The following is a 24,296-nucleotide window of genomic DNA, read 5'->3' as shown; positions in this document are numbered from 1 at the left end:
TCAAAGTGGCACACAGACAGCCAAAGAACCTACCTCAAATGTTTAAATTGTGTATACTTTGGTTCCCACTGTCATGCCAAATGCTCTCCTAAGCCCCCAATAATGGCAGCTCAGTAGTGACACTAATGTAAACTTGGATACAGGCATTTTTCCTATTTATCGTCTAAATAATGTGAGTACACGCAGACCCTTAAGTGTTAATAACCAACAGTACAGAAGGTCGTTTGCTGATGGTAGAGATAAATTAACAAAGAGAAGAAAGAGACAAATACAGCAAAACAAATACGAAGCATATCATGGATTGGCGTTGGACAAGGTAGAGGACTTTCGCCATTTGGACTAGTCTAACAAGCGGTACTCTGACATGAGCGCTATGAGGAGACAGGCCCCAAACGGTAGCTGTTATGTGTGTCAGGGACGCCGAAGGTTTTGGTGCCACTTGAATTCCCCCCTAGTAGAAGCCCAATGTCTTGTTCATCTCGCACTATGTAGAATCAGGAGCATCTTCCAGGCACACACAGTAAAACTACAACTGCTTCCTCCTGATGAGAAGGTATGCAAAAAGAAACCTGAAGGTAAGACTTTGTTTAAGGAGCTGTTCTTAGCAATAAAAGGAACAATGTTTTCAGACAATAAATGGAAATTTGCAACAGTAATGTGTAAGGTAAAAGCGCTATGTGGCCTATCGGACGAAAGGCTGCAATGGATGGAAGACGTGTGTGCCCAGGTATGATACCAACACATCACAAAGCTGACATGGGTCAGAGCCTTCAAAACCAATCAAGATCCAGCATGAAGAAAACTAGGAACTCTGCTTCCATGGGGAAGGGAGAGTATCCATGGGTTCAAACACACGCTGCAACAGAACCCTTTGCATCCCTGACACATGAAAAGGAACTGCTGCTTTGATGGACCCTTACTGGGTGTGTGGCAAACAGGCATACTTGCACCTCCCGTCTTCATGGAGGGGCTACTGCGTTCTGGCAACGCTGCACTCAGCACTGCTGGTGACTCCGGAGAAGCACATCAAGGGGAAGGGGTGCCTAACCAACGGCAACTGGCACCCAAACCCACGACTGAAAAGCCTCCCATCTATGATCTACTATCGGAAGACAAGCTGCAAAATCAAGTGTCGTGCAAAAGGAGAGCATCCAACTACCTCTCTAAAGACTCTTCTCACCTCTTGGCACAGATCCCGGATGAGTACAAACTTTTCAACTCAGCAGAGACATTTTTTGTATCATTGATTCCCAGCATCAAAGCATGAGCAAACGCCAAGTGGCTCCAGATAATACGTTGGGAGCTGATCCAACTGGCCAGCAACACTGAGGAGCAGTTCAATGTCATCATGGTAGAACTAAGAGCACTCAGACTAATGACATTGGAAAATAGGTACGTGCTTGACCTCCTCACAGCCATGGAGGGCGGTGTTTGCCGAAAAATCGGAAGTGCATGTTGCATTTTAATACCTTCTTCAGATGCTGATAACGGGACGCTTTCACACGTACTTGCTGCAGTACATAAACTTGAAGTAAGAATGAAAAAAGAAGGTGGTGTCCAGCCCAGTGACTGGTTCAGCATGGCGTTCGACTGGGTACCATCATGGCTTGGGACTGCAATTAAGCTACTAGTCCCCATCATTGTCTTTCTTCTGTGTATGTCAGTTAGTGTGATTATGATGGTGACTATAGGCAACCAAAATAGTAATGGGAAGATGCCTCATGATACCAGGGAAGCCCAAGTACAAACTGGTGAAAGTGATGAACCTAAATATGGCATGGTGGCCATATACAACATAGGGGATGTAATAAATAATGACTATCACACAACCATCAAACAACCCCAAGATCTAGAAAACTATAAGGAGGTGTGGATCGATCTAGATGGGGACAGGGATTGTATTTCCATGACATGCACTCCTGAAGAATACGCAAGGCATAGGGAAAGTTTAAGAAATGCGTGCCGAGCCTGGATGCCAATAAAAGGTACTCCTGCCTGGTATGAAGCAGTAAGAAGGGCAGAGGAACGTAGATGTACTGGGGGAGGGTATTCGTCACTTTAGGAGTAATGACGGGGGAATGTTGGGAGAGGTGGTCTTTTCCACCCCTCTTACCATTCCTGCATGGATGGATCTCGCTTATGCCAGATGGGGGCGACATATCCCCTCTATCCTACGCGTAGTCTGTATTAATCACCCTATAATTACTAACAAAAGGAAAACACGTAACCAAGCCTTATTGAAGCTCAGAGACTCCATCTTGTGACACACCAGATGCCATCTTTCACTAGCCCCGAAAATGATCTCTAGAAACCTGTCTCTACCCTGCCCAGCACCTCGTACGAACAGCACAGGCTACCCTCGCCTCCTGCCAGCTCCATGCAAGTCCGGTTCTCACGGAAGTGCAGCCATTCATTGTTACAACAGTTAATATCACCAAGGGAAATTTGAGCTCACTGCACTGTGTGAGACTGGAGCAGGCTCCAGCCTAAGAACCCACCTATCTCCACTAACCTGCCTGTGCCCCTTCGACCACCACTTCGCCAAGCCAACGTCCACCAGACCGGTGCCCCTATGCTGTTTGATCCAGATATACTTGTACATTCATCAAAAATCCTTTGAGGGTGTCTAGGGCCTTAAAAATAACAAAGAAACCCCAGCGCACTGTACTGGAAGGTACACTGTCCACTTATAAAATGTTGCTAAGAAAAAGCAACAAAGTGAAAGACTAAGGGAAACAAAGTCTCCCAGTACTGACAGTGTTAAGGGCATGTCAGTTTCCCCATAACAAAATGACCAAATGCCCAGCGGAGTACAGCAGAAGGCTGGCTCCTCTGGCAAAAGTGAGGCTAGGATGGTGCGACAACAGAAAAAAGTTGGGGAGTTCACAACTGGAGGGAAAATTACCCATAAATGGAAATCTTTCCTAACAGAGGGGTGTAAAGCCAGAGGCTTATGTGGCAATAGCGGATAATACGGACAATATTTGCAATACAAGCGCATTAGCAAATACCATAATCGCAGAATTCGAGACCTTGGGCAAAAATCGAGCACCCTTTGTGACTTCGGCAAATGCGAAGACTAAACGATGGGCAGAGACAAAAAATCTATGGTACAACGCTGAGTGTGCTGAATCAAAAAAGGATCTATCCTTGCATATTAGATCTGCGCAACATCTAGACAAAGGGACTCTAAAAGATCTGCGGACAAATCACAAAGCACTTTTCTCTGCAACAAAAAGAGCCCATGCTAAAGCCTCTTGGGCCGCCTTGCATGAGGCTATGGAAGAGAGGGACATGGTGCGGTTCTGGAAGCTGGTTACCCCAAGAAAGCTAGATTGAGACCAGTCCCTCCAATGTTGCATTTCGGGTGCGAGCTGGAGGAGTCACTTTCTCAACCTTTATGCAGCCCCGGAAAGGCAGGCCGTCCAGCTTAGACTGGAGGACCCAGGTCTAAATCCTACAGAAGCAGTCTTGGTTATATCACAAACAGTGGCGGCTGCTATCATAGGGCGGCAGGGCACTGCCCCCCCACTCACTTTGCCCAGAAAGCAGAAGCAACATAAAGATCATTCAGAAGAAGTTCTTTCTTCTTTGCATTTGCCAACAGCACGGGGGCGCTGTGGCAAATTGTGTCCAATTATAAAACTACTACGGCCCGGCCGCCACAGCGGGGCGCGTCCCATTTTACTCTGAATTTCACTATATTAGAGTGCGTGGAGCTCGTAGTTCCACGCACTCTACGTAAGCAATTTAATTAGGAGGCTGGCGGGGCGCTTGGGTGGTGGCCCCGCCAGTATAATATGTGTGCAAACAGCGCACCAAAGAAGATTCCCTCCCTGCTGCTTAGATACAGTAATGTCATTGGCTGGCAAATAGCCAATGACATTACTGTATCTGCAGGTGATGGCGCAGGAACGGTCGGTGCGTGCGCCTGGCTGCGCCCAGTTCACCCTTCAGAGTCTTTTGTTTTCGATTCTTTCCGTGAGCTGACGGTGGTCCCATCGACAAGACTGCCGCCAGCCCAGCAGAGACGGACATTGCGGCTTGCTGGTGGTAAGTAGTAGCACCCCCCTCCCGGCCGCCCTGAGTGACTGTTGGGGCCGACCGTGTAACACGGCCCAACAGTCAGCACTGAAAGACGTGTAGGGCCTACACGTCTTTCAGTGCACTGCTGACTGTTGGGCCGTGTACGTGTAGCATTGGTGCAACTTGGGGCCTTGTGGGAGGCTCAAGGCCCAGCCCGCTACCTGGCTCTCATGGTTCCTTAGGCGCAGGCTCCCCCCGCGGCTAAGGCAGGTAACTGGATGGCGTTATTGTTATTTTACGGGGCATTGCCCTTTCTCATTTTATTTATTTAATCATGCGTGCTTCGCGCACATCCGAATTAGTCATATAAACTTTGGTAGAAAAAAAAAGTAAACTGAAATCGTGTCTGCGTGCTGGCCGTACGGCACCGTGTTCGAATTTGTGCGGAAGTGTCCGCTTTGAGTTAAGAAAAGTCAAGAGAATGTTTTCCAATTCGGCGCAAGAGAAGACATTCTTCTCGTGCCAGCCCTTGACGAGTGCTTATCACAAGGGGTGGAAACGGTGGCAGACGCAGGCATGTCCAATTCGTTAAACTAGGATGGGAGGTGCCCACTTTCATTTTAGCCTTTTTTTGTGCACCTTGTGAGTGAGTGGTGTCCTCCATGTAAGACACGCAATAATTGATTAGGAGTGGCAATGGCTATGGGTGGCGGTCCCTGTAAGCCCTTTCAATGCTTGCTCTCTGGGTGACTTCTCAGTTATAACCATGGCAGCTCGGTGGGTTCATGTAAATGCTGCAGAGGTCTGCATGCCACAGGTCTTGATGAAGCCTATATGAGCTCTCATCTTTTTCAATGTTGTGCAGACGCTGGGCACCTTTCAGGGCATTTAAAAGTTGTCTGAATAGAATTGTTTTAGAAACGTGTTGTATCGTTCCCCACAAAATGCAATGTGTGAATTTGTTTGCGGTGTTGGGTTTAGCGTTCTCGCTTTCTCACTTCTCTCTCCCTCGCACTGCTTTCCTCCAGTCTCTACTGGCACCATAGTGCCCTCCAGGGTTCCTCCTCTCTTTCCACTTCTGGTAGCAGTGACTTACGTAATAGTGGTATTTGTTACTGTCGATCCTTGTCATGTGCAACTGTTTGTACCTACCCCTCGTTGGACCGTGGTACTAAATGAGATTCTTTGCTTTGGAGCTCTCCCGGGTGTCTTTTATGTTTTAAAAAGCTAGCTGGAAAATGGCAGCTAGCTCAGCGAGCTGAGTGCCTGCAATGCAGATCTGCGTTTAACCGGTAGGTTACAGTTTTCAATCAAAAGTGTGCTCAACCTCTCATATTTCGGCTGTCGCTGAAATGATTACCATCGCAATGTGCACCACGTCCGCTCTACGCAGGGCCAGTGTCATTAAAATCGATTAACATCAATGCCGCACATTTAAGATGCTGAGGAAACACGTGTGCACATGCATTTGTATGTCACGGGTTGTAAAATCCATACTCTTAAATGGCGCGCACACCCGAATCCGTCGGATTGAAACCTATGCCACATAAGGCAATTCACCCAGTGCTCAAATTACTTATGAGTACATTGAGGCTGATGGGAAAAAGAGAGAGAAAGAGAGAGAGTGTGTGTGTGTGTATGTGTGTGTATGAGAGAGAGAGAGACAGCGAAAGAGAGTAAGGGTGTGAGTGAGAGAGACAGATAGAGAGATAAAGAGCAAGAGAGGCCGAGAGAGACAGAGCGAAAGAAAGGTAGAGAAAAATAGTGTTTGTGTGAGAGGGACAGAGAGAGAGAGAGGGACAGAGAGAGAGAGAGAGTGAGGGAAAGAAAGTGTGTGAGAGTGTGAGAAAAAGTGAGAGACTCAGATAGTGAGAGAGACGGGGAGTGTATGTGAGAGAGAAAGAGACACAGGAAGAGAGAGAGACAGAGTGGGAATGAGACAGAGAGAGGGTGACAGAGAAAGAAAGAGTGAGACAGAGTGAGAGAGAAAGCGCAAGAGACATAGAGAGAGAGAGTGAGATTTCGAAACTGTCTAAGGTCACTCAGCATCCAATGACAGAGCTGGAATTTGATTTCACAATAGCTAGTCCAAGCAAAAGGCCATTTACCCGTCATTGAACCTGGTAATTTATCTGTTTTGCAGCAAATGCGGATGCAGAAATCCACATTGCAGAACTACACAATTTTCACAAAAACTCTAAAGTTGTGGAGGATGGTGAATCTTTCATGTTAAGACTTGGGGAGATCAGGGAGAGACTGGCTGGGCGCAACCAGTTGTGTATCTGTCAAACTTCAGTCCACGAAGGATGGAGACCTTGTAGTACACAAACTGCACAAAACACATCCACACAAGAGCAGACCCTGGGGTGCGCCGCTTCTGGGGAGCAGTGTTCTGGGGCGTTGTGTCACACACCGATGCAATGACGCTGGACAAAGCTCTGACTGTCCTTGTATCCGTTCTGGACACGGAGGATTCGACAGGATGTGAGGTATACTGCCAGCTTGCCACTTGGACTTAACTTTCAGAAAATGCCTAAAATACCTCCTTGTTAAGGGGATGAACGCATGTGAACGCCAGTAACAGCATGACAAACATATATGTTTCCATCATTACTGACTATATAATGAATTTATTTATGCATACACCATAGTTACAGCTATTCTCAATACAAGCTGCTGTAAAATACACCATCACACTTGCACACGTAAGAATAATGTACCACCATTAGTATGTAAAACCTAATGCTTTTTTCATATTTCGGTGGGTTTCTTGGACAGTAAATTGCACATTTTGTAGGCCATTTTTCCTTGAGGGCTGCATACGCTCGTTCAAAAATTCACCCAGGGAATTGTACGCCCCACCAGCTTTCAAACTCACAAGCCGCCACTGATCACAAAAGGAGATGGAGGAAGCTGTGGGATTGCAAAAACAGTGCAAAGCCGCTGGGCCTGACTTCATTCCACTAGACTTCTTCCGGGATGAACCGACTATTTGGATCCCGACCTTGTCCAGAGTATTTAAAGCCGACATCTTTGCTAAGGAAGTTCCCTGTACCTGGAGTTAGGCCACAATAGTGCCCATCTACGAAAAAAGGGGCTAAAGACCAGCCTGATAATTACCGCCCGATATCCCTATTGGATTGTGTTTGGAAACCTTTGGCAAAGCATTGTTGGTAAAACTGCAAAGATGGGTGGATGATAAGGGGATCATCAGTAATGTTCAGGCGGGTTTTTGAGTAATACAAAAAAAAAATGTAACATGAAACTATGTTATATTTTTGGATCTCAAAACGACCTTCAATACTGTAGCAAAAGCATTGTTATGGTCGATTTTGAAGAGGCGCGAAGTTCCAAAAGAGCTGGTTGATGCAATTAAATTGCTCCATATGCAAACCCAAGCCCAGTGCGCTATGGTCTTGGAGGGGGAACAAACTGATCCATTTGATGTGATGAAGGGGGTCGGTCCATCAGTGATGTGTCCTGGCCCCTATTCTTTTCCTGTTATATATTCAGGAAATTGTGGATGCATTAGAGGTGGGTGCCTTAGATGACCCGAAAATTGGATCAAGGAAATGGCCTACTCTATTCTTGGCCGACTATGCAGCGATTCTCGCCAGTACTCCATCTGTGCTAAAATCAGCCTTTAACATCTTCACGGCAAAATGCAAGGAGCTCGGCCTCATGCTTAATCTGAATAAAACCAAGGTCCTGGTTTTTAAACCCCTGTTCTCTAAATCTTGCCAGGTATCTGTAGAGGTGGAGCTAAGTACCTCCACCCAAAATTCCTCCCCCATGCGGCCTATATGTTGGGAGCCAGAATGTGAGACATGCATTACCAGTAAGAATACCTATACCAAAGAGAATCCTGAAAGTAAGATTCCCATTGAGAAAGCCATACATGCATACACGGCAATATGATGGCCATTTGAAGGAAATCCCAGAGGAAGTGTGAAAAGTGAGCTAAAAGGAAGACTGGTGATGTCATGAAAAGCAGAGCTGACACACCCAGAAGAGATGCAGAGACGAGAGAACATAAATATTCTATAAGCTCTAAAGAGGAGGTGTTAAAGATGAGCAACATTTCGGGCTTGAGATGAAGAAGATATCAAGTCATTTTATAATTGTACAAATACAGTAACGCAGGTAGCCAAAGTATTCTTAAAGGCTAGCTATGTAGTGAATAGATTACGGCGATGCGCCAACGTATATACATAGGAAATGTAAGGACTATAGATGATTCCACAACGCACTTTAGCAGAGCTGGATCCCGTGAGCAGAAATACTTTTTCAGTGTGTCGCAATTAGAAATCGAGAAAACGTAACCTTTGGGGGTTAATCAAAGAAAGGCTTGGTTGGATCAACACCAAGAAGTCAAGGCCACCTCGGGCCTGGATGTGCGTACGAACAATTACAGAACATGTGAAAGAACAGAACTCCTGTCTTAAGTGTGGGGGGAGAACGTTGAAGATGTCAGAGGTTCATCAAATAAGAGTATTTTAAAGGCAGTAAGACTGAAAAACATGGTCTACAGTCATGTGAAAATAGATACTATGATTGAAACCAAGAAGACAGGGTATGCTATACTCCCTCGTATTCTCCAGCAGAGAACATTTCCAAGGCTGAGTAAAGCCTTAATTGACTAGTTGACTGCAAGAGTGATGATGGATGCAAAGGCAAGTTGGTGGGAAGCTATGGTTATGACCAGCCCACCAACACCTGTGTGCCAGCCTGCGTGCTGCTTGCATTGGTGGAATATTACAGAGGGGTACAAGGGTGCCAACTAATTATAGAGGGACACGTAATAGTTTGTATAACCAATGGGACATTGTGTATTTGATGATGTTCATAGAAACCAGCACTAGAGGAGGGCTTAGTTTTCCCACCTGATGTTCGACACCCAATCACCTTGCCTGACAAGTATGGAACATATAGCTCGATGTTCCCTGTAAGCCTACCACCGTCCCAAGTAGGTTTTTGTAGTTTGCAACGTAGATTGACGTCAATGATGACAAGTTTTTAGTATATAACCTGCTTTTTTTATGTGTTGCATTGAGTGTGAAGATCGAGCGCATGCGTTGATGTTCGTTGTAACTCCCTGTTTTAGATAATTGATATTAAAACAGTCGCGCTTTGCCAACTTCCTGAGTCAGTTTGATTAGTGATGTTTGAGTAATATTCTGCATCCCCATCTGTCTCTAAGTATTGCTGCCTCATCTTAAAGGGCTGGGTCAGACACCCCAGTTGACATGGTAGCAAAGCTGATGGTTAAAAATCCATCGACCTAGTAAACTTTGGGGTCCCGGAAATATTAGACGTCTTCCGCATTTAACTGGAAGAACGTGAGACTGCCTGTAGATAGCGGCCAGTAGTTTAAAAACCTTGCAAGTACAGGTGGGACGGGTCCCCAGCTTTCAAGCGAAATCCCTTCCCGACATCTACAGGAAGCTGAGCGCACTGAAGGCTGAAGCAGCTGGTTTGAGGAGACGATCCTGAGGGTCGGAAGTCGAAAACGCGAATGGTGAGCAGGCTGAGTGAGTTGGCAAATTGAATAAGCACTGAGTGGGGAAAAGTGATAATGGGGATAGAGTAGCAGAGGGTTGCTTGGGGTATTTTATTATTTATTTAAAGACGAGGCACGTCATAGTGTAAGATGAAGAGCGTCATAGTGTGAGACAATGAGCATCACAGTTTAAGGTACATAGATGAGGAGCAATCTATATAGTAAGCCCGGAGACCTACGTCAAGGACGTTTACAAGGAGCTCGTCCTACAGTCCCAAGTGGACGGATAAAGGTTACCAACGAACAAGGCATCGTTAAAGAGGACAGCTCATACAGCATCAGAGTCATTTTTAGTGGCAGATATAGTCACGAGCAGAGTAGACTAAAGTATATGTTGGCCGGCCAGCCTGTCGAGTATTGTCTGTTTGTCTGAATATTGTATATGGTATATGTGACAAAGAAATTAAATATTGCGAAACAAGAAAATAAATAGACTATGGTGGAAACAATGAGATTTGAAATTTGATTATTTATTAATTAGTTAACTGATAGTGTTTAGTGAATAGATAGATTGAAGTAAAATGTGATATAGAGGCTTGGAGCTGCGACAATAGGTGCACGCTCATATTGTATTATTTTTCTGGAAAGTATTTATTAGTGTGAAATAACGATAAGTAGTGATAGCCAATTGTGACTAAGGGCCTCATTACACGGTAGGCGGTAAACCATGGTGCTATTAGCGCCATGGTTCATGCCGGTAATTTACCGGTACCGCCTTGGTGGAAAGGGGAATTACCGCCCCATTCCAAGGTTGGCGGGGCGGTAATTCCCCCTTCCACCATTGCCCTTCCCCATTCCCATTTTTGCCCCATAGGGCAAAATGCGGTACCGTAATTAGCTACCTGGGTCCCTTTGCGGGTTGGTTTTTAACGCCTGCAAAAAGCAGGCGTTAAAATCCCCAACCTGCAAAGGGACCTCGTAGTAAGGCGTTAAGGATTTACCGGTACCGGTAAAATACTGGTACCGGTAAACCCTTACCGCCTACCGTGTAACGAGGCCCTAAGTCATGATGGAGGATATTACTCTGCTTCTACGCTTGTGCAAACAGCTGCTAAAACACGCACCCAAGCTTAAACAATACAGTGCAGAATGGGTTAAGGGTACGGCAGATAAGATGTTCATGCCATGGCCACAAGGGGGATTGCTGTCCAAAGGGGCAAAATGTTAGAAAAGAGGTTAGCGAGCTTAGAGCTCTGGGAAATGTACCAGAAGAAAAGGGAAGACCCACCTGCTGAGGACTGGATGCTTAATCATTGTTAAGAGGGGGGTGAAGAGCCTTCTGCTCCCCATACCACGCCTGAGGTAAATGGTGATAGTTTAAAAGACGAAGGATTATATCCTTTGAGAGAGCTCGAGTATATTAACCCAACGCATAAGTCACCTGCATGTAGCAGCAACAAGAGTCCTGAAAAGACTCCAGAAAGAGATGTGATTCCTAAAGTCCCACAGGACAAGGAAAGAAGTGACCGACCAGGCATGTCTCTAGACATGGAGAGAGAAATAAAAAGATGGAAAGGAGAGAAAGACAAAGCTGACGAGGTAGTGCTCATACAGAACAAATGGATGGGCGGTCAGATATTCCTCAAACCTGATGTAAAGAGCATCAAGGAAGTAAGACAAAAGGAAGATCAGGACGAGCAAGATAGAAAAGATGAAGAGAGAGAGAAATGATTGAAAGAGGACAAGGCTAAAAGAAAGAGTAGACAGAGACAGGAGCTACTGCAGCAAGATGAGCAACTGAAAAAACAACGAGCAGAGGAGCAAACAAAGTATGATAATAGACAAAGAGCAGTCAAAGAACGAGATAGGCTAGAAAGGAAAAGAGAGGAAGAGGAAGAACAGAAATGAAGGGATCAAAGAATCCAAAGATGCAAAGATGAAGAAGTGCATAGGGCAAACGAGAGAAGAGAGGTGAAAAGACAAGAAGAGGAAAGGGTAAGAGAGGAAGCAAGGAAACGGAGATAGTTTGACGAGGAAATAGAACTTAAGAGAAGACAAAGGGCACGCAACATTGATCGCACAGAGAAAGAGTTAATGGAACCTAATCCAGTACTAGCATGGGAGGACATAGAAGAATTCCTTCCAACACATGAACCAATACCAGGTCTGCCTAGAGCAAATCTGGAAGATGATTTTGATATAAGAAGCATTAGGGAGAAAATTGCTAAGGTTCATCATGACATGAGGACCAAAAGTGAATAAAAAAATAAGGAAAAGAAACAATTGATTTGAAAATACACAATCACAAGGTAAAGAGGGAAGTTTGTTTAGCCTCGAGCATAGAGCTTTGTCTATGGATAGGCTGACTCTGAATAGAGATGAGAAAGAGGGAAGCCACATGTGTTGGGGACAGGATATGTCAGACGAAGATAGAGAAACCTTCTGTGGGGACCATATACTAATGTATATGGTTCTGAAGGGTGTTCTCCGATAGACAGAGAAGTAAGATGGTCAGATCTAGACCTACCTAAATATTGAGCGTCAGAAGCTCTGGTGCAGCTAGATTGACCTAAAGGACGGTCCCATAATGTGAGGGGGGACTCGCCACCTTATGTAAGTAGATTAGGGTCATTACGGTGCAGAACCATTGTCCCTGCTCTCGACAGACAGACAATGGGGGATGACTGCGAATTTGGGATCTCACAATTCCCATTGTTAGAAAAAGGAGGGTTCAGACCACAGTATATTCCTTGGCCCCAGATGGATAAGGATAATTTAAGGTGTAAACTCCTGACTTTGATGTCGGGAGCCGGAAAATGGATCTTTGAATTAGAGAAAATGACAGGAGGAAATACTTTAGCAATAGGGGACATTAAGTGTCTTCTAGCAGCTAAACTTGGGGAGAGAGCTGATGACATTTGGTCAAGAGCAGGATGCGCAGGTGTCACTGCTCAGAACCCTGCTCACGACGGAGCACCATTTAATAATTGTCGAGCCGCAGTCTGGAAAGCTCTTCGAGTACAGTATTCAGAAGGGCCTCATTACAACTCAGGCGTTAAGGGTTAACGCCACCGTTAACCCTTAACGCCTGATTCTGATTTTAACGCCTGCTTTTAGCAGGCGTTAAAATCCATGGCGCTAACCTGCCATGGTGCTAATTACACCGCCGTAATTTACGGCGGCGTAATTAGCGCCTTCCCCACTCCCATTATGCCCTATGGGGCAAAAATGGGAATGGGGAAGGGAAAATGGGAAATGGGGATTTACCACCCCACTCACCTTGGAATGGGGTGGTAAATCCGCCATCCACCATGGTGTAAACAGAGTTTACACCATGATGGTAAAGTTGGTGCACTTAGCACCAAGGTTGTAATGAGGCCCATTGGACATGGGAGCTATAATGGCACATAACATGGATTAAGGGGAGGATCCATTCATTTATATTCAGAATTTCCAGGAGCAATGCAGCTTGGAAACGCGCGAGCCGTGGGGGAAATCTATACCTGTCTTCTATCATATATTATGTCAAGGGCTGCCAAACAAGGTGCAGAGACATCTCAAGAAATTGATGGGTATGGAGGCAAAACCTTGGCCAGAAATACAGTTCATGATAGTGCATCATTGTCGTTTGTTACAAGAGAAAAGCCAAAAGAAAGAAGAAGGTAGGAAGCTTGAAGAGGCAAGTTGGTACAGAAGAAGCTATCGAAGTGTGCTATAGAAGGGGCAATGTTAACTAGTGGAGAACGGCAGGGATTGCAGCAAGTAGTAGGTATGTCGCAGGTTCATAACCAGGAGGGAATGGATTTATACCACGAGGTAGAGAAAACTTCAGCAGAAGAGGTGGTTTTCAGAACAATCAAGGGAACTTCCAGAATAACCAAGGTGGGTTTCAGCCTTTACAGAACGATAATCAAGGCATGCAGGGAGGACACATTAGAAGGCTCCCTCCTGTATGCTGGACATGTGAAATGACAGGGCATATAGCACGAACATGTGGGAGCCAAGGATATGTACAGAATAGGCAGTTCTCAAGAGGGGTGACCGCTTATCCGCCTGGCTATGGCACACAAAATAGGGATGGGTTTGCCCAAGATCAGTGTATCAAGAACAAGCGCTGATAATACAACAGGCTTTGCAACCACAGCAAGCACCATTGAGTCCGCCACAAGGGCAGTCACAGCATGCACCCATGCAAATACAGCATTCCCAAAGACAGTTTTCTCCCTCTGAGTTTGAGAAATAATCTAACGGTGGGCCAATTCTTAAGAGAATGCAGAAATTGCAGTTACTCTTCAGAATTTGAAAGACACAGCAAAGATTTGCAAGAACGTCTTAAAGAATGTGGTTAGCCTACCAAAGTAGAACAATCAGCATATAAGCAAGCACGACACACACCACGTCAACAGTGCCTCACTCCACAAGCTAACACCAAACTAGATCAAATCAATTGTGTAACCACTTTAAGCGCAATTAGCAATGGTTTCCGAAGACTCATCTTCAAAAATTGGCAGTCAATGCTAACTACCGATTTCCGACCGGCAAAACCCAGATTCGCCTTCAAACATCAACGAAACTTAAAGGACTCATCGGTGCAAAGGTATGAAGATCAAAAAAGAACAGTATAATATCAAAACAAACTGTGGCACCATCCTCCTGTAGCAGGTCACTTCAGATGCGGGAGATGCTCCATCTACTTTTCTTTCTTACAAAAGAAACAAAAACTAGTGACCTATATGGTCTAAATTGGCAACTCAAATCTTTTACAAATTGCAAGACCCAATGGGCAGTTTACATTATCAAAAGCCCCTTTTAACCTCATTTATGTGGGAAATACAAAACATCAGGTCAGACAAAGGATCTGTGAACACAGGTTGTGGCTAAAGAACAAAATAGAGGATACACCTTTGGTCTCCCATTTTGTGAGACTTAACCATAAACCATCAGAAATGTCCTGGGTTGTAGTACCAACAATTGAGGCACTGATAAGAGGAGGAGACAGAGACCTTATATTGAGAATAACTGAACAAAAATGGATATTCAAACTAGATTCTGATAAAAAAGGCCTAAATACCAACATTGAGTGGGGACTATTTGCGCGTTAAAGGTCCAAGAAAATCGCGCCACACTTATATTGGCAACATCCAAACTAGAAGTTGGAAGTGTACTTTTTCACATCTTGTTCAATCGCCAGTAAAGAAGCAGAGATATCCACTCTTGATGTCAAAATATATCAGAGGGATGTTATAATGGATGAGTACCATTTTGCAATCTTTCCCGAGAAAATGAAAAGTAGAAACTATCAGTGGAAAATCACTACATTCATTTTGCACCATTCCGGTATTTATTTCAGGGATCCGTAATTTTACCGTAGAATGGTAAACTGAAACTACAGAGGGAAATTACAACTCCCATTGTATGTATTGGCTGCCCTTCAGCACACCAATTAAAAAACAATGACGGGTGCACTTGTGCATACAGCCCTTCCATAACCAATATTATAGCACCAGTAATGGTCAGAAATCGACTCTTAGGAAATTACTTCCTAATATACATTTTTTTTTCAATTTTCCTCTCGAGAAAATAAGGACCCCAGTGGTCTTCTTCCTTTTTTTGGGCTTGCCTGGCGGTATTTATGATACATATAACCATATGTAGCGATAGTATCAGTGAAACAGTGCTATGCCCGCACCATCATATGATAATGCCACCAAACATAAATCAGCTGACACATAGAACAATAATGAGTGCTTGTTTCCATCATTGAGTATGTTATGATACATGCGGAATGTAAGACTTGACCATCGGGAACTTTCCAACATGGCGCCGTAAAGCATATTAGAATCGCAGTACATGGTGCACGAGACTAGCAAAACATACTAGTTCCTGCAATAGATTAACTCCCGGCATTCAAAAGTCGTATGATGCAGTGAAAACTCTGAATGATGGCGAACCTCTGCACACTCAAGCTAGGTTAGGAATCCTTCCCACCCTTGAATAAATGCCCAGAATGCTGGCGTGATTGATATTTCTTAATTAAACAATGAGATCTTGCATATTTTTCAAAAAGCGTCTAACACATAGACCATAATGACGCTACATGTGTATGAATTTGACAACATATATGAATGAGCATGTGCATGTCACACAAATAAGGTTGTGTCTGCACCTCCATATACACAAAAAACAACTCCTTTTCTTATGTTTACAGGAGCACGATAATGTTGTGCGAATTTCATAACCTTCTCCTAAAGAAGGTACAGCGAGCAATCAAATAAGAAAGTGCCGCACTATTGAGATTAGTGATTTAAGCTTTATCTCTGTAGCCTCGTTCTAATAAGTACCTGAGAACAGAATGAAGGTCTTAACGTATTAAAATGAGAACACCTGTCCTCCCATATAGGTGAACTCCACTGAGGTCCGGACAGTAGAATTGAAGTTACCCATCGAGCCCATATTTATGCCTATCAAGAATAAGGATACTAGATATTAGTCTAAAGAGAAACATCACACAACTGTACTGTGATGTCCATTTCAATGCCTTCCACAGTCTTACAGAGTTTTGATATTTTTTTATTGTAGTGTGTTTTTTCTGAAAACAGCAAGGGTTTTATTGATTTTCATCGCATATACAGGAAACACTGTCCTGAAGAAAGCCCATCCAATTCCTGCCAGAAACGTTGGAACAAACGTATTCAGATAAAAGGGCTGAAACATGTATAGACACCAAGACAACTAGAATTTCAAGCTGTCTCTCTGTTCCTCTTTGGAGCCTGGTGCATAATACATGGACACCGTTTTTCTTCTACAAGTGTTTTACTCAAATTCAATAGAAAAAACTAAAATTGTCTTTAAAAGGCAGATGTGCTATGAATAATTGAATCACATCGTATACTAACCCCAAGACACAAAAAGCTTTTTATATGTAATGTTTTTATATGTTTGTAAACGTATTGTTAACATTGATATGAATGAATTATGGCATGAAGTAATTTTTTTTGTGACTTTGACTATGTGCAAACACCATGAATAAATATATACATGTATAAGAAAAGGCTTTGGACTTCATAATGCTAAATCCAAAATAGCATTCGGAGAGTGTTAATGCTAATAGGTGTGAAGTTAAGGTAGGGGAAACCAGTTATCACCCATTGATACCTGAGTGGACTGAAGCAGAGAAAGTATTGTAGACTAGCTTCTAATATTGGAGCTTTTTTCAATTATTGTATCATTTAATACAAATCAAAAAAGAAAAAAAAAAAAATATATATATATATATCGAACATGTCCTGCCGTGTCTACAGGACAGCGGTGTCAGCTATTCATACAGTGATAACAAACAAATCAATGGTAAAAATGTCCATTATTGTTGGCATCCATAGCCAGACCACATCTTAATTATACCCATGTATAACACCTTTACTTGAGAACACATGATATTAGAAAAGCTAAGGTTGAAGTAACATAAATACACAACTGAAGTAGATTACAGCACTGTGCCTTTTTAGCATTGTTTTTAGTGTGAATTGTTTTTATGATTGATTTGTTTTTTATCACCGTATCAGTAGCTGACACTGCTGTCCTGCAGACACATCAAGCACATGTTCACTATATATATTTTATTTTATGTGTATTAAATGATTAAATATTTGAATAAATATTAGAAGCTAGACTACTATACCTTCTCTGTTTCAGCCCACTCAGGTTTCAAGGTTGTTTGAAGGTTTATAGTCTAGGGGGTACCTGAGTGCTGTAAAAGTCCCTTGAATCTACCAAAGTACGGACAGTCAGCCATTGATGAACAAAAAAGGTGTCAGCCTTAATCTTAGTGGACTGTAAATACTCTCCAACCACATCTTCCCCCACCTCCAACTTCTTCTCTTTGTCCGAATGCAAACTATCCCAAAAGAGATCTAGAATGGACTTTTAAAAATCTATTTCTAATGAAAACCTCACAGAAACCACAGCAGGGAAGAGGTGAACAGGCCCGAATAAACTATGGGGTTTGAGACGGGACTAATGGGAAATGTAATACACATTTTTTGTGGGGGTGGTGTAGTGAACAATGGGGTTGAAGAAGGTTTCTATGAACAAATTCCCAAAGGTTTTCTTTTTATATATCCTTTTTGAGTATAGATTGAAGGGAAACATAAAGGATTAAACAATGCAAACTATAGCCTCAGAGCATTTTAATAAGGGTTTCACCAGGGTTTATTTATTTCCATTTGTTTTGGTGAAGGAGGAAGGGTAAGGGAATTAATTTTAAAAAACACAAAGGTTTCCACAAAGGTTTCTTTTGATTTTTGGATGGAGGGAGAAATGCGAGAAAAAGTGTTCATGAAAATCACAATGGGTGTAACAAATCATTTCACAAAGGATTTTACGCAGGAGGAGTATGACCTTAAGGGAATTCATATAACATGCACAATAAAAATATAATGTGTCACACAGGGAATTCGATTTCTAAAAGACACAAAAAATAGTATGAAATGATTAAACACAAGCTCCCCTGGTACCTATCGGTCGGTGTGGATCAGCCCTGTGCCCCCCTAAAATAACCCAGAGAGAACCAAAAGAGCCTGATTCATGGAATTTTTAGCACAGTGCAAAGTGACTTTGCACTTCAAGCAAACACTCTGATTCGCAGAGTGGTGCAAAGTGTATTTTTGCAGTGAAAAGTCACTTTGCACTGCAAAAGTACTCTTTGACCGTGAATTAGGCCCATCTAGTGCGGTGCAAAGAGTACTTTTGCGAATCAAGGTGCTTGTTGACAGTGCAAGGTCACTTTGCACCAGTCTAAAGTCACTTTGCACCGCACTACAAATTCCAGAAATCAGGCCCAAGAAGTGAGATGGGGCATTTATATAAACGCACACACTTGCAAATGATTTTGATTGGCAGTTTGGGCCATCAAGTGAATCTGGTGAAAATTTGCGACACACTGACTCAAAAGTTTAGGATATGGTTCCACTCACAAGTATGACAAGGCCGAAGTACCCCTTGCACTACTCGGTACCTGCTGCATAAAATGACAAACTTTTATGCTCAGCCAATTATTGCTTTGTAATTAATCTACGAATGCCACAGACTATTAAAAACAGAATGTTTAAATATGGACTATATTGCAAAGTTTATCCTTAACCCACCAGGACTTGCTAGGAACTATTTGTAAAAGTTGTAATTAGCTTACATGTAGGAGACTTTGGGGCTGGAACCGACACTGCAGGCTTCTTGGATCTGAGCATCACTAATGTCTACCCCAATCACCTTCTGGAAATCAAAGGCTGCCAAGCTGCGCGTGCTCTGTCCTGTGCCGCAGCCGACGTCCACAGCCAGCTGAAATGGTTTCCCTTTCTGAAGAAAAAAAAGCATACAGAGCAAACTTATTATCAAGCTTACCCAATCAGCTAAAACTATTGCATTGGAGTACAGGTAGGAGCAAGAGAGCATGTGAGGAGGGTCACACAGCTTGTGGGTGTTATTTGGTTATTTATTTACCCACCCATTGACTGCCCAGGGCCATGCTAATCCCCAGGGTCATTCCCACCCACTACCTGCCCCTTTGTCAATCTGCATATTTTTATAGTTAGCATGAGCTAATCCATTATTGCAATAATGTAAACTCTGTTTAGCAATATAGGTCGTTCTGAGCTATCATGGATCAACATTTGCTGAGAGCCATGTAGAAAGATATAATGTAGATATACTTGTTATTTTGTTAAGCACACATTCTGTCTTTCGAAGTGCTAACTATGGTCTGTTTTTGTCCATTATGAATCAGGTTTTGCTGAGTAGGAAAGGAAATGTGTTCATGCGAAAATGGTGAATGCAGCTGAACACAGCAAAGATATGTTATTATAACATTGTGACTGTTGACAGACTGTCAGCTATCCTTTAGCACAGAGAAACTGCCTTGACTGAAGAGGTAGCATGATAAATGCTTTAGATTCTGCAGAGTCCTTCTGTCTTGTGCGAGAGAAGGAATGTTTGCAAGATATGCTTTGCTTTCTTAGAATGTACAGCACTGTTCATGCTATTATGAAATGTATGCACATAGGCAAAATGCTGTTTTCCATGGAATGCTTCTACGCATGTAATGTACGTCAAATGCCACTATGTATAACAGTGGATTTATGTTTAGTAGAGAGGAGGGAGGGAGAGAGGGAGCTCTCAGTACTAGGGTGTGCTGCGAGGGCTGGTATTGCTGAAGCTCTCATTGCTAGAGGGCGCTGATTGCTCATTTGCTGGAGCTCTGATTGCTAATGCTGAGTGCTGGGGGTTTGGCTTGTTAGTGAGCAAGTGACTTCCCCTGCTGCCATGCACAATAACTTTTTTTCTGTTTCAATATCCATTTCTGTGACTGTTGTGATCTTATTTTGTTTCCATAGTGTAATATTATGAACTTACAAATGGCACCCGAATAGGGACCCTTCCAAAGGATGATCGAGGATGGTGTTTGGACCAGAGGAATCCCTGCCAAGTAGAACGAAGTTCCTTGCAGTTGCTATTTCTGATCCACGATCATCTCCAGTGAGGGTTGTGAACTGCGTTGTAGCCGTGATGCTGTTTTGCATCTTTTGAATGAAGATCACTGAGCACAGAAATCGAGTTTGATGGGAGATAGCGTTGACTCTCTTTGATATTAGGTGAGCTTGCTCCAAGTTATTTGTTTGTTTAAAAAATGTATGCATATATTTTGTCAGGCTAGAGAAACATTTTTTAAAGATGCCCGATGCTAGAAAAATTCACCCATGTTGTGAAGATTGTCATGATGAGAAAAAACAAGAAAATGAAATAATAATGACTCTGTACCTTAGTGAACTAAGAGCAATACAGGGGAGATTGAGGAGTATGTTGGACAATTAGGATGTGGTCCCAAAGTCAGTACACCAGTCAGTTCAAAAGAATGAGGAGATAGGGTTCACCCAGGAAAAGCAGTTACTTAGTGCAGACTCATTTGTGATAGATACCGGGTAACAAAAATGCTCCATTGACAGCTCATTGGTTCCAGATATTGCCCTGTCAGGGCAACAGAATGTTTCACAAGGGTTTGCATGTACACCGGAAATATGCCCTGTGTCACAGCCAGTACCCATTACCGTTGGTCCCTTTATAGATAAATGCCACTTCTTGCTAATATCCAATTATGGAGAGAAGATATTGGGATTGTATATGTTGAAAGAATTGTACACAATAATTCATTGCAGCACTGCTGGTGAATACTTAACAGTGTCCTTGTAGAAAAATGTTTCCACACAGTATTTAGCATTGCCTTCTGATTTGGTGAGGAGAAATCTGACAGCAATTGTAACAGCACCATTTTGACAGTTTTCAGAAAGGGTGACAATGTTTTGCCCTACCATTTGGCAATTTATTTAAAGGACAAATTGACCATGATTTCTGCTCAAGGAGCATACTTTTCTGTGATTGATGCATTGACCTTTACTAGAATACCACAAGGATACACTAAGAGTACTAGCATTTACAGCAGGGCTCTTAAGGAACAGGTAGATACATTACATTTGCCAAAATATTGCACATTGTTACTAGTTGCAGCAGACTCTTGTGAAGTATGCCAGAAGGGCACTATTAGTTTACTGAAGGATCTTGCAAATATAGGTAAAAAAATGTCTTTGAGAGAGGCCAACATGAGGTCGCCTATGTAGGGTACCTCTCGTTGAAGGAGGGTAGGTGCTTTGCTCCAGAGAAAGTACATGTTGCTTCACCATTGCCATGGGATGCTCACTGTCAGAACACTTTTGTCACACTGAAAACAGTTTTGTGTTGCGCTCCAGTCTTGGGGATTTTTAATTATGTCAAAGGTTTGTCGTGTTTGTATATGTAAAAAGATGGATGTGCTTTAGCAGTGCTAATCCAGGAACATGGTGGGAAGAATAGTCCATGGGGATATTTTTCCTTCACACTGGGTCATGTTGGTTATGTGATACCTGAATGTCTTAGAGCAATAGCTACAGCAGTTGCATCATGCAAAGAAAGTGAAGGCATGGTTTTGGGTCACTACTTAACCATGGTGCCTCACTCACTTAAAGTTTAAGTTAGAGACACATGTCACATCAGCTCGAATTATGAACTTACTCTGTTCACAGCACACATTAGGATCTCAAGATGAAACCTATTGAACACAGCTCAGTTACTACTTCCCCCAGAGCAAAATATGGGAATGAGGACGACCATGATTGTGTATACATCACTGAACAAGAGAGTAAAGAGGGAATAAATTTGTTTGACACACCATTGTCAGTTCCTGTTCTAGCACACATTGAATTGCCCGACACAGAGATCCTAGCATTGCTGTCTCTTGCACAGACTAGAACAGGTCTCACCTGGTATGAAATTGAATTGTAACCCAGCCGAGTACCCACTGCACGTCTGCACCTTCCTCTGCTACTACGCGCTTCAACGCCTCAGCGTTTCATCTTGGATCAGCGCTTCCTACAAACTAATTGGACTCTGTGGACTTTTTGGAACTCCTACTGACCATAGCCACGCCCCCTTCTGACGTCCATTCTACAAATTTGGACCCTGGGCGCGCGCACCCAGACGAGTACCCGCAGAGTACTGACTGCACGTCTGCACCTTGCTCTGCTACTATGCGCTTCAACGCCTCAGCGTTTCATCTTGGATTAGCGCTTCCTACAAACTAATTGGAATCTGTGGACTTTTTGGAACTCCTACTGACCATAGCCCCGCCCCCTTCTGACGTCCGTTCTACAAATTCAACCTGCATGCGCGCACCCAGCCGAGTACCCGCAGAGTACTGACTGCTGACTGCTGCACCACGGCGCAGCGTGTCAGCGAGTTACTCTGCCTGCGGGTTCTAAATCTGCTTTACTCCCTCAGCCCCTTTCTTGTTTACTTATTCCATTCTGCTGCCAATTGAATCTTTTTTTACTCTACCCTCGAAACCTGAAGCCGACACCCTGTTTACACTAGTCAGATAACTGCCATTATCAATCTCGGGTTATTAACTCCCACGGGACGATGAATCGACTCACTGCAGGCATGCCACGTGTCCCGAGTCTTTTGTCTCAACGTCGGAGTCTGAATAAGTCGCCAATAAGTATGGGCTTGCCCAAACTTCGAACACAACTAAGAAAACCATAGGATTCTCACCCGATATCCGCCATTTTCTACTGAATCCTGATTCCTCCAGAGCCATCCCTGCCAATACACAACTGTTGAATGCTGGATGCAGGGCTTCATCTAATTCGGCGCTCCCTGAACAGCGTAGTTCAAACAGAGTCAATCAACCGTTTTCTTTTGTCGGACACAACAATGCAATGTTGCATATTGTTACCTTCTAGTCAATCGACTAATTACCACTTTCACACGCCCACAATATCTCCCTGAATTCTGCATGGAACCTCCTACCACTAACTGTATTGAACCCTCACAGTTCTGTGCACCCCAGGTATTATATTCCCAGGTGGTGAACACTGTGTTCGCTAAAATATCAACTCAATATGGAACGAAAGGCAGGAACTATCTCCTCTGACCTACGCAATCCCTCTTTTCCACTTTCACTTCCGCTTTCTTCTTCTACTCAGTCGGCTGATGTAATTCTTACTGAATCTACTCCATTCCAAACAGCCGCTCCTAATGACAAGACTATTTCTGTACTTTCTAAAACTCCAGAATTATACACAACTGATGCACCTGAAGACATTATCTCACTGGGCGAGTCTCAATCATCCATAGTTGCTTCATTTTCTAAACCACTCCCGCGTCCATCTTTTGGATTCCCGTCCATTGCCAATCCTGCATTAGAAGCTGCACTAACTGCTATCAACACAAGTATTTTCTCCTTGGTTAAACTGTTCAAAGTACTGGATCTTAGATCAGTAACACAAAATGACTCCTTACTTCTCTTGCATAAGAAAATGGATTGGGTTGCTGCACCTAGAACTAATACTGCCTTACCTGAATTAGTTGTCGAGCCTCATATTGTAATACCTTTGGAGATGCAACCAATTGAAGAGGCTAGTGATGAGATTCAATCAATCACTCAAGTGCCCCCAATTACTAGTCCCATTGAGACTGTAATTAATTCCCCCGACATCCAAATCATCAAAAGACCTCTATATGAGGGATTTTCAAAATCTGCCCGAATTAGCAGATGAAGAAGGAGAGGCAACAGGAAACGTACGTCTCAAAGTTTCAATATCTCGAACCGCAATCTGGATATTGAACAAAGACCCTCCAAGAAATCTAAAAACACGCCCCCTCCTCTGAAAAACAAAAATTTGAAAGCTAAAACCCAAACATTTGTTGCCAATTTGGCTTCTGGTGACCTCCTGTCCTATGAGTCATCCAATAAGCAGCCGGACCTGGCATCAAATCAACCCATTTCGTCCTCAATCACTTCCATGCCTCCTGAATTGGACCTTGACTTCTCCAAAGGTAAGAAGCTCGACCTTATACATTCTGTATGCAATGACTATGGAGAATTAAATCAACACAATACGAATGATGCACATGAGCAACTTATGAATCTATCTGTTTACCCCAATGATCCAATCATAGATGATGTACACCACGGTTCACACAATCTTCTGCCCAATAAACATCAGTTGATTCCCTCCTTTCATGTAAACTTTGATATCAACTCTACATCTTTCAAAACTTTGTATCAAAGGAGAAATGAAATACAGCCAATCTCATCTAATCCAACTGAGAGATCTAATTCCTCAGTTACTCCTCTTTTGACTTTTTCAAGCACTCACGTGAACTCAGCTCATCATCAGTTAACATC

General features: G+C 43.3%; 1 protein-coding gene across 3 annotated transcripts in view; it reads right to left on the bottom strand.

Moving 5' to 3' along the window:
- LOC138488704 (putative methyltransferase DDB_G0268948) overlaps positions 1–24,296 on the bottom strand; it is a 504,586-nt gene that overhangs the window by 305,105 nt on the left and 175,185 nt on the right. For all 3 annotated transcript variants that reach the window (XM_069615945.1, XM_069615946.1, XM_069615944.1), the window contains one exon: positions 18,714–18,877. In XM_069615945.1, the coding sequence (XP_069472046.1) occupies positions 18,714–18,877 (164 nt within the window). The remainder of the gene's footprint in view (positions 1–18,713; positions 18,878–24,296) is intronic.

Source organism: Ambystoma mexicanum, chromosome 9 (assembly GCF_040938575.1).
Source record: "Ambystoma mexicanum isolate Mex_15411 chromosome 9, UKY_AmexF1_1, whole genome shotgun sequence".
NCBI lineage: Eukaryota > Metazoa > Chordata > Amphibia > Caudata > Ambystomatidae > Ambystoma > Ambystoma mexicanum.
This window is presented reverse-complemented; position numbering and strand designations above follow the sequence as displayed.